The sequence below is a fragment of the Mesocricetus auratus genome, unplaced genomic scaffold, assembly GCF_017639785.1.
Source record: "Mesocricetus auratus isolate SY011 unplaced genomic scaffold, BCM_Maur_2.0 Super-Scaffold_100013, whole genome shotgun sequence".
In the NCBI taxonomy this organism is placed as follows: domain Eukaryota; kingdom Metazoa; phylum Chordata; class Mammalia; order Rodentia; family Cricetidae; genus Mesocricetus; species Mesocricetus auratus.
Genome location: NW_024429196.1, coordinates 74,350,840 through 74,366,450, shown reverse-complemented (window position 1 = coordinate 74,366,450; position 15,611 = coordinate 74,350,840). Strand labels below are relative to the sequence as shown.

General features: G+C 52.5%; 1 protein-coding gene across 1 annotated transcript in view; it reads right to left on the bottom strand.

Annotated features, from left to right (window-relative positions):
- Nucleotides 1-470: 470 nt before the first annotated feature.
- Cplx2 (complexin 2) overlaps nucleotides 471-15,611 on the bottom strand; it is a 71,082-nt gene continuing 55,941 nt past the window's right edge. Inside the window, 4 exon segments of the mRNA XM_040755993.1 lie at nucleotides 471-4,681; nucleotides 5,497-5,643; nucleotides 5,645-5,673; nucleotides 5,795-5,913. Of these exon segments, the coding sequence (XP_040611927.1) occupies nucleotides 4,484-4,681; nucleotides 5,497-5,643; nucleotides 5,645-5,673; nucleotides 5,795-5,825 (405 nt within the window). The 5' untranslated portion in view covers nucleotides 5,826-5,913 and the 3' untranslated portion in view covers nucleotides 471-4,483.

Genomic DNA, 15,611 nt, shown 5'->3' with positions numbered 1-15,611 from the left:
CCTGAGCCTTGACAAGCTGTGTCTGCATCCAAGAGGAATGCTGAGTGCTGTTCTCTCTGTGTTCCCAGCCTCCCACAAGCCTCCCAGGCTCAGAAGGGAGTAGACGCCCCATCTGTGTTGTGGAATGAACTACTGACAGACATTTGCCCATCTATTGTGTTCATGGTGCTCTCAGGATGCCACACCTCAAGGAGCTGGTGGAGAAGGGAAGCCCACACTAGGACTCCAGGGTTAGCCTGCACAGCCCCTCCTCTGGGGTCATAGAGTTGGCTTCCAGAGGCAGAGTGATCCTGGAACTTGGGCCAGCCCTAACTTTGGCCTCCACTGATTTCGGAGGTCATTTTCCCGGCGTCCTGGCCGGAAGCTGGGCGTAAGACACAGGGCGTTTTGGGGCATCTTGAGCCGTCTGTGCTGGCTGTCTCCTGTTACTGGTGGTGCTAATGAACAGAAGAGGGTAGACAGATGGAAACTGCTGTACAAGGCTTTTTCTTTGTTGTCATGGTTGGTTTTGTACATCTTACCATTTGCATCGTACAAAGTGGGGAGCACAGCCATGGCTTTTGGTCAGACTCAAGGGAGTGCAGGGAGGGGGTGGCCCTCCCTTCCCCCAGATACCGACACATTGAAAGGAAGCAGAGCAACGAGGACAGAGCACAGTTGTGGGAAAGGGGTTCCCTCACATGAGCAGGATGGTCCATCTCACCTGGGTCTCGGTAGAACTCCCCACCCCCATCCTGGGGCCAGGAGGAGCACCTCTGTTCTCTCCTTGGTGAAAAGGGGAGGGCAACAGGAATGGGGAATAGAGCAGGGACATTTGCTGGGCGGTATACCCTTAGACCTGGGATGTACCCCCAATGGGAGCCAGTCTGACCCCCAGGCCTCCCAGCACAGCCGAAGGCTGGCTAAACCCTAGAAAGATGGAACAGGATGATGTGGGTGGGCATTTGCTAGCTGGCGCTAGCCCTTGAGGCTGGAGATCCCACGCCATCCTTATTCCAGTCACAGGTCTTTAGGACGGCTGCTTTGCCCACAGCCACCCCACGTGTGACGGGGCCCTGGGCTGCAGCATTGTCTCTTCCTGCTCCCTCATTTTCTCTCTCTTCCATGCCTGGGATGGCCTACGGACCTCTCAGCTCCACTGAAGGAGGCACTCATTGAAGCTCCACTGCAAGGACTCCCTTTTTCAGTGCTTTGGGGCCGATGTGGAGGATATGCACTTTGGAAACCCTGTGTCATCTCCAGAGAGTCCTCTGCCTCCTTCTCTCTGATGCTGACTCCCAGGCGCAGGAGCCTGGTTGGCAGCTTTCTTTCCCCGAGAGTGCGCATGCCTGTGTCAGCAGTGCACCTCATTCTGTCTCCAGCCATGTACTGTGTGTGTGTGTGCACACGCGTGCGCACGTGTGTGTATGTGTGTGCATGTGTGTGCACGTGTGTGCACGTGTGTGCACGTGTGTGCACGTGTGTGCATGTGTGTCCATGTGTGGACTCTGGAGCCTCTTTTCACTTGCATGTTATGATTCCTGTTGGATGTGCGCATCTGTTTATTCTGCGGGGGATACACACACAGCTCCTGCTCTAGGCACATCAGGTGAACAGACACTCTTTATCCTGATCAAGTGCCCAAGTTTTGTCCTCCCGAGAATGTCGTACATAGGATTCTTTAAGGGTCACCCATTGCTTTCTCCCCATAGTCAGGTCTGTGTCAGACATGTCAATCTTTATATCCCCTGGGCTTTGTGTGGGTGGAACCAGATATACACCAAGCAGAAATTCTCTCTCTTGCTTACACCCCCAGGTAGTGAGAGATCCACCCCACCCACACCTGCAGCGCTGACCATGCCCAAAAACACCCCCCAAAGACCTCAGAATCTGCCGTCTGGGCATGGAAAAGAGGAGACTTAGACCTCGACTAAGCCAGCTCAGCCTGAGGACTGTGGGTGGGGATGAAAAGCTCCAAGCCCACTCTGGGTACCCAGAGGGGCCATGGAAACCACCAAGGACACCAGCTGAAGGGTCCGGGTTCCCGCAGGCCCATGTGGGCTGTCTGGCATGGCTGGGTTTTCTTGCTTATCTGCAGGTCCTTGGGTCTTGGTCTCTACTGCCATGTGGTGCTCTGTGCCCTGCTGTCCTCCTTGAGGTCTAAGGGTCCCTGTCAAGGGGACAGCCTTTCTTAACACTGGTATCCATCCTTGTGTTCTGGTGGGAGTCTTACTCAGGGTTTAGGGAGGTCTGGGGTCCCTGGCCTGGTCCCTGCCTGTCTCTGGCCCAGGACCCCAAGGCTCTTGAGAATGACCATCCTGCCCAGGATAGAAGACAGAAACAAGCAGACAATAGGGGTGCAAGATGGCTCCCCATCACAGACATAGACACAAACACTGGCCCCTGTGGAAAGACACAGGGGTACAAGAGGGTGGGGGAGAAGGGTAAGTCCCAGGAGCCGGAGCTGCCAAGGCCCTGCTCCTTAGAGAAGGGACAGACCAGGGGACTTTTCTGGTTCCCTAAACATATGGATTGTTTAGTCTCCTCTTGAAAGTATTGCGGTCTAACTGATATGGCTTTAACTATTGGAAACGGACAGGAAGACACATGTCTTCTCTGAAATAAAAGCGAAAGTCCACTAAAATGGAAAACCTGCAGAATGCAACAGGGCCAGTGGGACAGAGGCTTTTGGAGGGGGCAAGTCGCCCTCTCCTGGGCCCCTGCTTTTGGGATAGGCCCTGGTGGGGGCCCAGCATGGCTTCCTGGGGCACTGCCTGGGTCTGTCCCAGCAGAATTCTGAGGACCTCAGGTAGGAAACCCCCAAGGGTAGGAGGACTCTAGGCCAAGGGTAAGGTCTCCTGTCAGATGTGGCCACCTGTAACTAATGGGAGGGGGCATCTTACTCCGGTTCTTGCTGTCCAAGCACAGACATGCATACAACTGCCTGTTATAGACCCACACACATGATCACCACCAGTCTTGGCCCACCTGACAGTTCTCTCAAACACACATTTCTGCATCTTACATGTAACCATCACTCTTGACACACATGCCATTTTGAAAATACATGCATATACAAGCTAACACATGCAATCTTTAAACACGGGAGATGGCAGGCACACACTGAGAACATAATTGAAACTCAGGCACACCACGGCCCACAAACACATATACACATTGTACATCATATGAACAATCTCTAGCACAGAGGTATGATGACTAACACACACATGCAATCTCAAGACACCACACTCTAACCGTACATAGATGCATGATGGGGTTTGCCACATGTTATCTGATGTGTGTGTGTGTGTGTGTGTGTGAACTCACACATTCATCCCTCTTTTGCCCCTCCTCCTCCATCCCTGCTCCATTTCTACACAAGTCACAGAGCAGGCAGCCTCAACAACGCAGGCTGTGAGGGCAGATGGCAACCCTATACATCTCAAAGGAGAGCTGATTCTTGGCCAGTGGGATGAATGGACAGTCTCTTGTCAGGTGGGAATTGGCCTTTCCCCAGCTGCTTGGGGCTTTGACCAAGAAGGGTCCTCCTGGGGACAACAGGGGCTTGGAAGCACATGGACAGGACATGGAAGGGGAGAAAGGTGGATAGGAATGGGGGCAGTTTGGCTGTACCAATGACGGGTCCTATGGCACAGACCATCACTGCCCGATGGCTCCAAGTATTTTCTGGGGGCCTGGGCAGCCCCTTGGCTGGGCAAACTGGGGCCTAGCCTGGCAGTGGGGTCCCAGGGCCTAAGTCAGATGAGGGGGAATAAGGGGTTGCCTTGCCCTGGGCTCTCCACAGGTGTGCTAAAGTCCAAAGAGGGTTCATTTGGAGGGAGCAGCTTGGCAGGGGCCCTGCTGTTTTAGGTAGGGGTTGGGGAGAGAGGTGTGCTCCTGGGTTGGTATCACCAGGAAGAGGGGGAGAGGACAGCCCAAGTCTCTTGCCCAGACTCTAACCTGGGCAGACCCAGCTAGAGCCTCTCAGGGCTAGGCTCTCTTGGGGCAGGCTCACTGTGAACAGCCTTCCTCAGAGCCAGGCCACTCAGTGCCCCTGCCCTGCCCTGGACTCCCACTGGGCATTTAGAGGCCAAGGGTCAGCATGCTGGGCAGGGCTGGAATGTGTCATTACTTTGGCTGGCTGGGGACAGTGGTCCTCCTGGCAGTGGGGAGCATGAAGGAATGTATGGGGGGAAATGCCACACTAACATAGATCTTGGGCTTCTGGAGGGGCACCCAGTGCCTTTGGTTCTGGGTTCAAAGCCCCCTTCTGGAGTAAAGCTGTCTTCCTTTTTCAAGCTATTTGGGAGTGAAACAGGACTAGGAACCATGGGAGGAAGGGAGGGTAAAGGAGAACAGAGGGGAGGTACCCCTGGCTAGGGAAAGGGGGCAGAGGCCAACTGAGGTTTTCCCCTTTGGAACTGATACTTAACTGAATAAAAAGAAAAGAAAGACCACCACCAACAAAAAAGTCATAAGGTGGATGGGGCAGGAGGATGGGTTACTTCTTGAACATGTCCTGCAGCGGCCCGGGCAGGTATTTGAGCACTGTGTCCAGGATGCTCTCCTCTTCCTCCTCCTCCTCATCCCCACACCCGGCAGGGATGGCTTTTTTGGGTCGGGTCAGGCTTCCCTCACAAGGCTGTTCCAACGCTGCCTTTTCCTCCGCCTCCTTCTCTTCCTTCTTCTTCAGCCCATACTGGGGAAGAGAGAGACAGGGCAGACTTGAGTCACAGGAAGGAGAAGGTTGACTTTCTCACTCGTTCAGACTTGGGGGACGGGTCTCAGCAGCACTTTTTAACTCTCCAGGAAAGCTGCCTTCCCTGGAGACCTGAGCCCGGTTCTTAGTAGATGACTAACATAAAAGACCATGCCTTAAGCCTGATGGTGGTGGCAGCTCACGCCTTTAATTCCAGCACTTGGGAGGCAGAGGCAGGCAGATCTCTGTGAGTTCAAGGCCAGCCTGGCCTACAAAGTGGGTTCCAGGACAGCCAGGACCGTTACACAGAGAAACTCTGCTTCCAAAACCAAATCAAAACATAAAAAAGACCATGCCTCAGTTTCTTTTAAAATTAACACTTATTGTTAATGCCCCTTTGTCCCTTTGGAGTCCCCCGAGTTGTCTTTCTATGTTCTGACACTTTCTATTTTGCGACACAGCTGGCTGACCCCAGGCTCCTTGCTGTGTTATCTTGCAGCATGGTGCTATCAGACAAGCACTAAATGTATAACGTAGGTAGACAGCTCCATACCTGGTGGTCAGTGCACCTTGCAAAGTTTCTCTACTATGTACAGGTTCTGAATTCCTCTTATATTTGGTCCCAGGGGCTCTGGCAGGCATGTTGGGCCTGCTGCATCTCCTGTAAACTCACATAGTTACTGCACAATCCTCGAGGGCATGCTCCAAAGACACCCATTTTCCTGATGAGAGTGAGGCTCAGAGAGACCTGGGTCTGAGATGAGAGCTGGGGTTCAGGGGAGTCAGAGGAGGCGGGGCTCTCAGGGGATGCTGACCTTGTCTCGGATCTGCTGCCGGACCTTCTCGCGCTCGGCTTCCATGCGCGCATGCTTGGCCTTGCGCTCCTCCTCCTGCTGCCGGAGGGCCTCCTGCCGCTCCTCCTCCTTCTTCTGCGCGTCAGGGTCCTTCTCCTCCTCTCCCCCCCAGCATCTTCCCCATGTCCTTGGTGGCCCCTGCGGGGATGTGGAGAGGTTGTGGTCAGTTGGGGGAGAGAAGGCAGTGGTTCGAGGTCCCCTTTCTCCTGGGTCAGGGGTGATGGGGGAAGGTGGCGGGGGGGAAGGTGGTGGGGCTCACCTCCGAGGGCTTGCTTCATGACGAAGTCCATCCTGCAGGCTTTGGTTAGTGCTTCCTAGCCCGCGGCTGAATTTGCATTCGATACTTCAGGCTGGTCTGCCTCCGGGAAATGAGCCCACCTGCAAAAGAGGATGGGGAGGGGGTCAGTCGGAAAGTTCTCTTCCACGGCAAGGTAGCCTTATTCACGGGGCATGGCCAACTGAGGATAGGGCTCAATGCCCTGCTAGGAAGAAAGAGGAGATGGAAGGGATGTATTTACTGCGCATGTGTTATGGGCCAGGCATGGATGTGCAAGGAAGTAGCTTCTGGATCCTATTTTATATCATTTGAAAAGAAGATTTATTTATTTTTATTTTATGAATATATTTTGCTGGCATGTAGATACCTGTGGAGGCCAGAAGGAGGAGTTATATCTCCTAGAACTGGAGTTACAGATGGTTGCGAGCCACCAGGTGGGTGCTGGGAATAGAACCTGGGTCCTCTGCCAAAGCAGTTATGCACTCTTAACCTCTGAGCCGTCTCTCCGGTAGCCTGGTTCCTATTCTAAAGCCTTTCTTTTGGACATGTTGTTTCTGATCTGATCGAAGCCAGGGTACTTGAGTGGGACTGGAATTTGGGCTTGGAAGAGCTGTGTTTTGATGGCATCCCCATTCATTATTTGCCATGTGACCTTCAACAAGTGACACCCTGTGCTCACACTTTCAGTTCCCTCTTTCCTGAAAAGGAAGTGGCCGGGTCTGGGCTGCTACAGAGAGCAGAGAGGAGACTCACCAAGAAAATGGGCATGTGTTAGTGGCCCCAGGAAATCAGAGATACACGGGGGAAAAAGGTATAGCTAGCATGAATAGGAACTTATCCAGACACTGGAAATTAGAGAAATAAATTATTTGCTATTTTGGCATATACGTAAGTCTTGTGTTTTATAGCTTAGTGTTGGTTTTTATTTTGAGTTATATATGAGGGCATTGAGGACATTATCATCTTGGCATTTCTGGCCTTTACAGAGTGAGGTCCTTGTAGGCACGCTGCTAATCTTAGTTCCTCTTCCCTCCTCCCTAAATTACTGATTTTCATTTCTTATTATATTTTTATTGTTGTTTTGTTGTCTCAGAAGATTTTCTCCAAATGAAGTCATAATTGGAAATGCAGTATGCAGAATGTGTGAAAGTGGGGCTATCCCAATGAGGGAAAGGGGCCTGCCGATCTGAGCATGGGGATCTCCCTTCCGGAACCCCACACCGCCGAGAACTGACCTTAGTGCTCCGACCTAGAGGCCTCCTATTTCAATTGTTGAGTTGTACTTATTCTTTACAAAATGTTCTTTAAATGTTTACTTCAGCTGGTATATATGGGTTTTTGCCTGCATACCACATGTGTGCCTTCCACAAGAGGGTAACATAAATGGGGCGGTGGTGGCAGCGGCACATGCCTTTAATCCCAGCGCTTGGGAGGCAGAGAGAGGTGGATCTCTGTGAGTTCGAGGCCAGCCTGGTCAACTGAGCAAGTTCCATGACAGCCTCCAAAGCTACAGAGAAACCCTGTCTCAAAAAACAAAACAAAACAAAACCAACCAACCAACCAACCAACCAAACAAACAAACAAACAAAAGAGGGTATCAAAGTCCCTGGCACTGTAGTTACAGATGGTTGTGAGCTATCATGTGAGTGTTGGGAATTGAACTTGGGTCCTCTGCAAGAACAGCAAATGCTCTTAACCCCTGTGTGTCTCTCCAGGCCCTGAGTTATACGGATGCTTTAACAGACAAGGCACTGCCAATCTCTGTTCTGTGTGGCTGCATCTATGAACTACCCTAAATTCGATGTGGGTTGGAGGTTAACTGGGACTAGGCCTCCCTCACCCCCAGGGCCTTTCATCTCTTATAGACTTCATTAAGCCTCTGTTACTTTCTAGGAAGAAAAAAAGGGTTCAGGGAAATGATGGCAGAGAATTTTACTAGGCTGGTTATTGCAACGAAGTTGAATTCAAGGCCACAGGCTATTCATTGATGGTTTCCCCTCATTTCTTTCAAAATGAGAAGTCATTAGCAGTCTGTGAGTTTTCATAATAAGGGATCAAAGAATGTATCTATAGGATTAGATCATTTAATGGGTTGTTTTTGGTGGAGAAAAATCATAATGTATTAGATGAAAAAGTTCCCAGGGTTTTGGCATCAGTCATAACTGGTTAAAGATTCTAGACTGGGGTCAAGTCTCTGGAAAAGCGTTAGCTTGTTCCAGACGGGGATGTGTTACGGTGATCTTTGCACTCATATTTAAAGGAGAAAAAATTCAGGTCAAGTGCCAGAGATGTAGCCGGAGCTTATACAGATGGTAGTCAATGCTGGCTATGTATTTATGGGACAACACTAAGTCTAAGGGGATCACAGGCTTTCCAGGAAAGGTGAGAGAACCCACCCTGACCCTGAAATCTGAGTCTGAAGGTTGCTCAGCTCTGTTAAGATGTTTCCCACTGATTTCAGACCTGGGGAAAGGATTTAATTTCTAAGAACAGGGAACCAACAGTGAACAAATTGAGTGATTTCAGGAACTCTTGAGTTTCTACGCAGTGTTTACACAGAGCTCAAAGACTTGCCAGGTGGTAGTGGAAGACGCCGGACTCTAATTTGAGATGATTCAAATTGGGAGGCAGGACACCTGGGCTGTAGCTCAGCTCTGCGCCCGACTCGCCACACACGCGTCTCTCTGGGGACCGGAGGCTCTCCCACAGCCTTCCCCAGGGCCCCAGAGGCACTGTCCCCATGTTTAAATGCTGACCTCTGCACCGCACCCCCAGCCCCTTCCCCACTTGGCTCTGTAGCTCCCCTCTTTCCTCTACCCTCCTCCGTTCTCCTCCCACTTCTCTCCCGTCTCCTCATCACTCCCTTTTTCTTACTGGCTCATGCTCTGCCTGCTTCTCAGACTCTGACCCCAGCCCCTGCCTCTGTTTCTTCTGCCAACTTCCTCTTGGTGGGGTTTATTCAGACTAGAGGCCTTATTGATCACTGACATAGATGACACCTAGACCTCTTATCTGGGCTTCAGATGCCTGTATTTATTCACGTAGCAAGCATTAATCGAGGACCTACTACGTGTTAATCAGTACCTTAGACACTGAAGGTGTAACAGCGAGTGAGAGAGGGAAACCTGTGCCCATAAGCAGATCACATTCCGAGGTGTTTGTGAGTGCCTGCATATGGGGAAACGCGCAAAAGGAAGAGATGCATTTGTGTTCTCCTGGGTGTTCTGTGAACACTACTCAAGTGCAATACTCCATCCAGCAACAGTTACCTCCTTATCTGGACACTTTAACATTCATGCATTCATTCAGTCACGGTCATCGCTGCTAGCTACCCCCCATCTTCAAAATACATCTATTCAAAGCCCGAATCTTCTCAATGCTTATATCTTTATTGCTCCAGGTGGGTCCTAAGTAATTCTCAGGATTACTTGCTGGGCATTTTGAGTCTACTCCAAAGGCCTGTTGCCCAATCTTAGTGTGGCCCTCTTAGCTGTTAGGCAGTCTCTTTGCTCATATGGTTGAGATAATCTAGTGACTTCAGAGGCCCAGTCTGCTCCTCACCACAGCCTCTTAACAGGACACCTCCCTCCAGGTCAGGCCCTTTCTTCCAGGGAGACAGCTTTTTGGGTCTTCTTTATAAACAGAGGGCTACAGGGCCAGTTTGAAGGTTAGAAATCATCTGTGGCATGCGTTTGCCACGTGACAGGTGCTCAGTAAACAAAAGCTATTATTAAAGTGATTAATGATGGCAATCGCACACACCTGCAATCTCCCCTCTTCTAGCTCCAGGGGACTCCCTCCTCCTAGATGAAGCCAATCTAGATTTTTCTCCTTGCGCCTCTTCCTTTACCCACGAATCACCACACCTTCCTAAATCCCTAGTGTTCTTTTCCTAGTGTCTTGGGTCTCCTCCCCTTTCCAACCCTCTCATCGAACGATGCACTCCACTTCTTTGACTCTCTGCCCTCTACTGTCCTAGAGTCCGCACTCCGTGCAGCTTCCTTCTGGTGAAGTGCTACCGCTCCTGAGGCCAGCTGTCTCAGCACAGCCCAGAAGCTGCCTTAATCAGCGTGGCTGGGAGACCTATGCTTGACAGGAGTGTTCACAGCCCTCTGCCTCCTCTCCTTTGTATGTAGCATTTGACGCCGATCACTACGCCCTTCCCCTAATTTCAGCCTTCTCAGAGCTGAATTCCATGACACAGCACTCTTGTGGGTTTCATTCTCCCCCAACAGGTCTCCTCTCTCTCCTTTGGTTCCCTTCCCAGGCAAACTCTCCCTTCTCCTCCCGTCTTCTCCTCCCATGGAAACCTCCCATCTGTGCCTACCGATTTAGGACCCTTAGTTAGCCACACACACACACACACACACACACACACACACACACACACACACACACACTCACACACGGGGCGTGCACACATGCACGTCTTTCTCTCTAAAGCCTGCAGAGTTTTAACCCTTTGCTGTATAGCATCCCACATGCCGTTTCCAATCCACTCTCTGGAAGATGAATCCCATCCTTGCCCGGCCCCCATCTCACCCTACAGGATGCCTCGTTTAAACTGCTTCGACCAAAAACTCCAGCCAGTATTTCTCATCCGTGCACGCTTGCTCACTCACTCATCCTGTGCTCCTTGAGTGCCTGCTGTCTACCAGGCAGCGTGGAAGAGAATGAGGCATCCTCCAACGCTGCTTCTCACAGCCTTCAGTTAACTGGGGAGGTAGAAACTGCCTCGCAAAACACAAAGATTTGGTGACTGTAAGACACAGGCACAGGGGAGAATTCTGGACACTGCTCGCCTGACCTCCTCCCTCCCACTGCTTCAATGTCTTGGTTCATGGCTCTGTCTGTCCTCCGGCTCTCACCTGTCTCCCACGTGACCCTTGGGTTAATCTTCCTAAAAGGCGCATGTAAACCCCCGCCCTGCACTGACTCCCCACGGCCCTGTTAAACTCGCCACAGCCTGTGCTCTCACCTGCAAACCCCACAGTGGAGCACCTGCCAGAGTTCCCAGCCTCTCACCTCTTGTACACGGCTAAGACCCCCAACACATCACTTCTGCCTCCACCCGAGGCAGGGTGACTTGGGCGTACTACTCCCACAGCCTTAGAGCCCCTTAACCTCATCTCTGCTGGTTCGGATCTCGGCACTGCCACCTACTAAACGGTCCTGAGCACTTGATTTAATGTTTTCTCATGTGGAAAATGGAGACAGTGCAAGGCCTGCCGTGAGCACTGAGATTATGCAAATCAAGGGTCTAAGCCAGTGTCCGGCATGTGGTAAGCATCCCCATTGTCACCATGACCGTCCACAACAGCGGCAGCACGAACTTCCGGAGATCCTTTGCCAGCGCTGCTCCCTCCACGCAATTCCCCAGTTCCCCTTGACAAGATGGGACGGATGCTTGCTTGTTGATTACCTAAAGTACTTTCTAGGACAGTTTTGCTGCCTCTTACTCGTCTTCTGCCTGTCTCTGTCTCCTTCCTTTGTTATCACAGAAGCTTTTCTGTTGCCTGTGTCTTATTCATTTCACCTACTCAAAGAATCCCCACAGGGCATTCTTTGCATGTTTGCTCAGTGGAATTTAATGTTGTGTGCATAGGCTCAAAGCATGAGCCTGCACATCTGATTCCGAGCTTCTTAGACACTGGGTTGTGTGCATGTGTGTGCGCGCATGTGTGCCTGCAGCTAACACACACACACACACACACACACACACACACACACACACACACGGGTGAACTGGAAGAGGTCCTATGGATTGTGTACAGTTGAGGATTAGGGCCTCACCACCAGGAGGCGCTCCTCAGCGGCTTCGGAAAGCTGCCGTCTGTCTCCGAGCGGGAAGGGTGCTGGTGGGGGTGGAGGCTGCTGCTGCTGGTGGGGTGTTGGATTCGGGAAAGGAGATGGGGAGGCAGGCTGATGCAGAGTCATGATGTCAGCCACGGAAGACCCAGGACAGGCCCTCACCTTCCCTCTGGGCCCAACTCCCCAACACCCCTACAGTCAGTCCCTGCCCAAAGACAGCCAAGGCACCTGCTCCAGTTCCGTCGAGTCCCAGGGACCCGCTCCCTCCTTCCGACAAGCACACTCGAGAACATGCACTGTTTGTCTTTGCCGTTGTTTTTCTGATTCGAGTACGGGCTACAATCACAACTCAATTCAGCACTCAGTTGCTTTTTGCAAGGGACCCCACGCTAATGGTGGTGGCCGAGACAGAGGACATCACCCTCACTTCCCCATCCCACGCCCCTAGAAGCAAGACATCCTGTGGGGAGGAGAAGAGGCGGCCAAGGATGGGAGAGAGTAAGGAATGGCTGGGTCATGAAAGTGGCGGGGGCTTCCCCCTTCAGAAGAGTGGTAGGCTCCCAGGTGCTGCTCCCTGGGCCCTCATGGAAATAAGCACCCGCGACAGCGCTGTCCAGGGGCTTTCAGTTGTCCCCTTCCCCCAACACACGCCTCTGGACCCTGAGCCCCAGGCTGATATTAAACTTTGATGTAGAGGGGGCAGTCTGAGACTGGGGAGCACCCTGCGACTCCCACATGGGCTCGAGCTGCCCAACTGTGCTCCTGCGGGAAGATGACAAATAGCCCCCTGCCCCCCACCGACGTGGGCACTTCTCTCTCCGTTGGCCTCTGCCACCCGGAGACTTCCTCCCTTGGGAGCCGAACTCTACCCCTGGGGCGGCTCTCTGCTCCTGGAGCAGAGGGGCCGGAGGGCTTCGGGGGTAGCCACACCCCGAAGTAGCTGAGCACCACGTCCCCCACCCTAGTCTTGTGGGCTCGAAGTTGTTCTCCAGGTTCACTGTGGAGTCTCCGCACTCGGGGCGGCCCGGGCTCCCCGAGCCCCACTGTCCCCGGCTCTGGATGCGCGCCTGCCCACCTCTGCCCGCCCTACGCTCCCAGCACCAGCCCTCAGCCGGGCTTCCGCGGGGAGCTGTCCCTTCAGCACCATGCAGGGCGGGCAGGGGCCGCAGCTTCCAGCGTGCGCCCGCGGTTTGGGGAGCCCCTCAAAGCCGCACTGCCCGGCTCCCCCGCAGTTCTAAGGCCAGAACGGTCCCCTACTGCCCCCAGCCCGGCTCCGCCTCCCCGGCCCGAGGCCAACACCGACCTGGTGGTCCCAGCAACCGTCTAAAGCCACTGCAGGGCTCCGGCTGACTCCAGCAGGCGGTGCCGTGTGCTCAGCCAGCTCGCGCCGCCGCCTGGTGTAACTCCGCCAGGCGAGCTGGGGCCGCGGCTGCCGCGGGCGGGCGGGCGGGCAGGCGGATGCTGAAGGCGCCCTCCAATCACACCCCTCAGCCGGTCCCTGACGCCTTACAGCTCCTCTTCCAGAAGGGAAATTCAAAATCTCTCCTCTCTCTCTCTCTCTCTCTCTCTCTCTCTCTCTCTCTCTCTCTCTCTCTCTCTCTCTCTCTCTCTCTCTCTCTCTCTCTCTCTCTCTCTCTCTCTCTCTCTCTCTCTCTCTCTCCTCCCTCCCCTTCTTTCCCTCCTCCTCTTCCTCTCGCTGCCTCCTCCCCCTCCTCCCTTCTTCCTTTCCCTCTTTTATTCTCCCCGCTTTCCCTTTCTCCTTTTTTTTCTCCCCTTCTTGACTACTGATTCTTGTCGCAGACAGCCCTGCCAATCTGCTAGGCTTCTTTCTTCCCAACTCCTGCGTGTCCAAGAACCACAAGATTACAGCTTTGGAAGGGTGATGCGGGCAGCCGTGGAAAAGGGGTTTATAAGGCAGAAACCGAAGGAGTTGCCTCTCTCTGCTTGGAAGCTCTTTTTGACTCTCTAAGGCACTCTTCCCTTTGGCGTGCCCACATCCCTAAAGGAACCCCAGTTTCAACCATCTCCTCTCTCTGCTTGTATCTTGCCTGTGAGCAGCTTCTGGACTGGGCAATCCACTGTCTGATCCTTTGTGCAGTGCAGTGTATGACCACAGTGTCCGGCTACAGGCTCGCTCCAGAGCCATTGGTGTGCAGGAGAAGGAAGGTCCTGTTAGGGGGTGAGGGACTCTCCGCTCTGGACCCAGAAGCAAAGAATCATGCAGAATTGCAGGGGGAACATTGGGTGAGCTGCTCCTGAGTCCTCTCTAGGTCTGTTATCCTTGGAAGAGGACACACAGTCCTCTGGTGGTGGTGTTCTAGAAGGCCTTCCTCTCCCTCCTCAGCCCAGGGAAGAGAAGGGCCTGCAGCAATGGCGGCAGCATCAGCTCCACCCTCAGCCTGTCTGTTCCCCCCTCACACTGGCTTTCCTTCTCTTATTCTCTCCTAATGAGCCTTCCATTCTGCCTATCATCTCTCAACCTCTTCCTTTCATCCAGCCTGGGGTGCAGGACAGCGGCTCCAGGGAGGAGGGCTTGCAGCTGGCCTTTGAAAGCTGTGCAGGAGTTCATGCACCCGTTGGTTAAGTGAGAGCGGAGATGGCTTTTGCTTCTGAAAGGAATGGCTTCTCTCCCAGGAGGGAGAGCTGTGGGAGGACAGGACTCAGCTGTTTCTTCCCAGCTCCCCAACTTCCCAAAGTGGGCCTTGTAAGTCGGAAGACATTGGTGTATACACCCTGCTCTTCTGGAGAAGCACCCTTGTGAAGAAGTTCATCTCTGTCCTCCCCTTTCAGACTGGGGACTTTGTGCAACGGCAGAGCTCTCTATTTAGCACTGTTGGGGCATCAGCATAGCTTGTTCATTGTTTCCCTCTCATTTCCTAAGGTGACCTGAAGTGTGTGTGTGTGTGTGTGTGTGTGTGTGTGTGTGTGTGGACACGGGCATACGCATGCACGTGCACACGCTCCAGTTTGATTAGAGTGACTTAGACTTGCCACTAATGCCTGAAGGGAGTTCTAAGCCGAGAAATCTGACATTCTGTCATTTCGAGAGTGGCAGTCTCTCCCATCCCCCTTCTCCCTCCTTTCTGCACATTCTTCAACATGTCCTGTGCATGAGCTACGGCTGTGGCTACAGATGGAGCTTTGCCTTTGACATGGACATTGATCAAGCTAGGGTTAAAATCCAACTTAGGCTTCAGAAAAAGACCCAGCTCAGTCCTGGGCACTGCACTTTAAGAGGGACTTTGGTCCTGGGCACTGCACTTTAAGAGAGAATTTGGTAAGCTCTGGGATATTCCTCTTGTGAAGAGGCTGGTCTGGGGATGGAGAGTAGAAGGATTTGAGGTTAGCTTACTGTCAGGGCAGAACGGAGGGCATTAGTTCTGGAAGGGCTGATGAGTCTTGCTTAATTGCAATTGACTCGGTTTAACAGCAAAGTGGATGCTAAGGGTATGCCCACTGAGTAGATAAATAACCATTGCAAGGGAAGACCAGAACTACTGTTTTTTAGTTACTTATTAATAATAAAAATAATAAAAATAAAATAATAGCTTTTACTATTGCTGGAGATGACCTCAGGGCAATGGGGAAGGTAAAGAGAGGTAGAATGAAGCTTGAAGAGGAAGACACAGTTCTCAATTGGCACTGTCATCCATGCCTGTGCTTCCGGCTTGAGGCATTAGCAGTAGCTGGATAAAGAAGACCACCCAGGCAGCAGTTACATTTGAACCCAAGCTTTTTGTGAGTCTATTATGGTCCCTCATTATTTGGCAGGAACTGAGCCTGGTGTGGAAATCCTCTGATGACGGCTCGGTCAAGTTTTGGTGGCTTCACGCAGTTGATCCATTAGGGGTAACTCACAACAGAGCCACGGGTCTCTCCCAAGAACAAAAAGAGATGGAGAGGAGTCCTTTCTCCCTGCTCTGTGTAAACAACCCTGACATGGTCCCCAGATCCTCAGTGGTTACTTAAGAAAAGTGGCCAGCTGTTG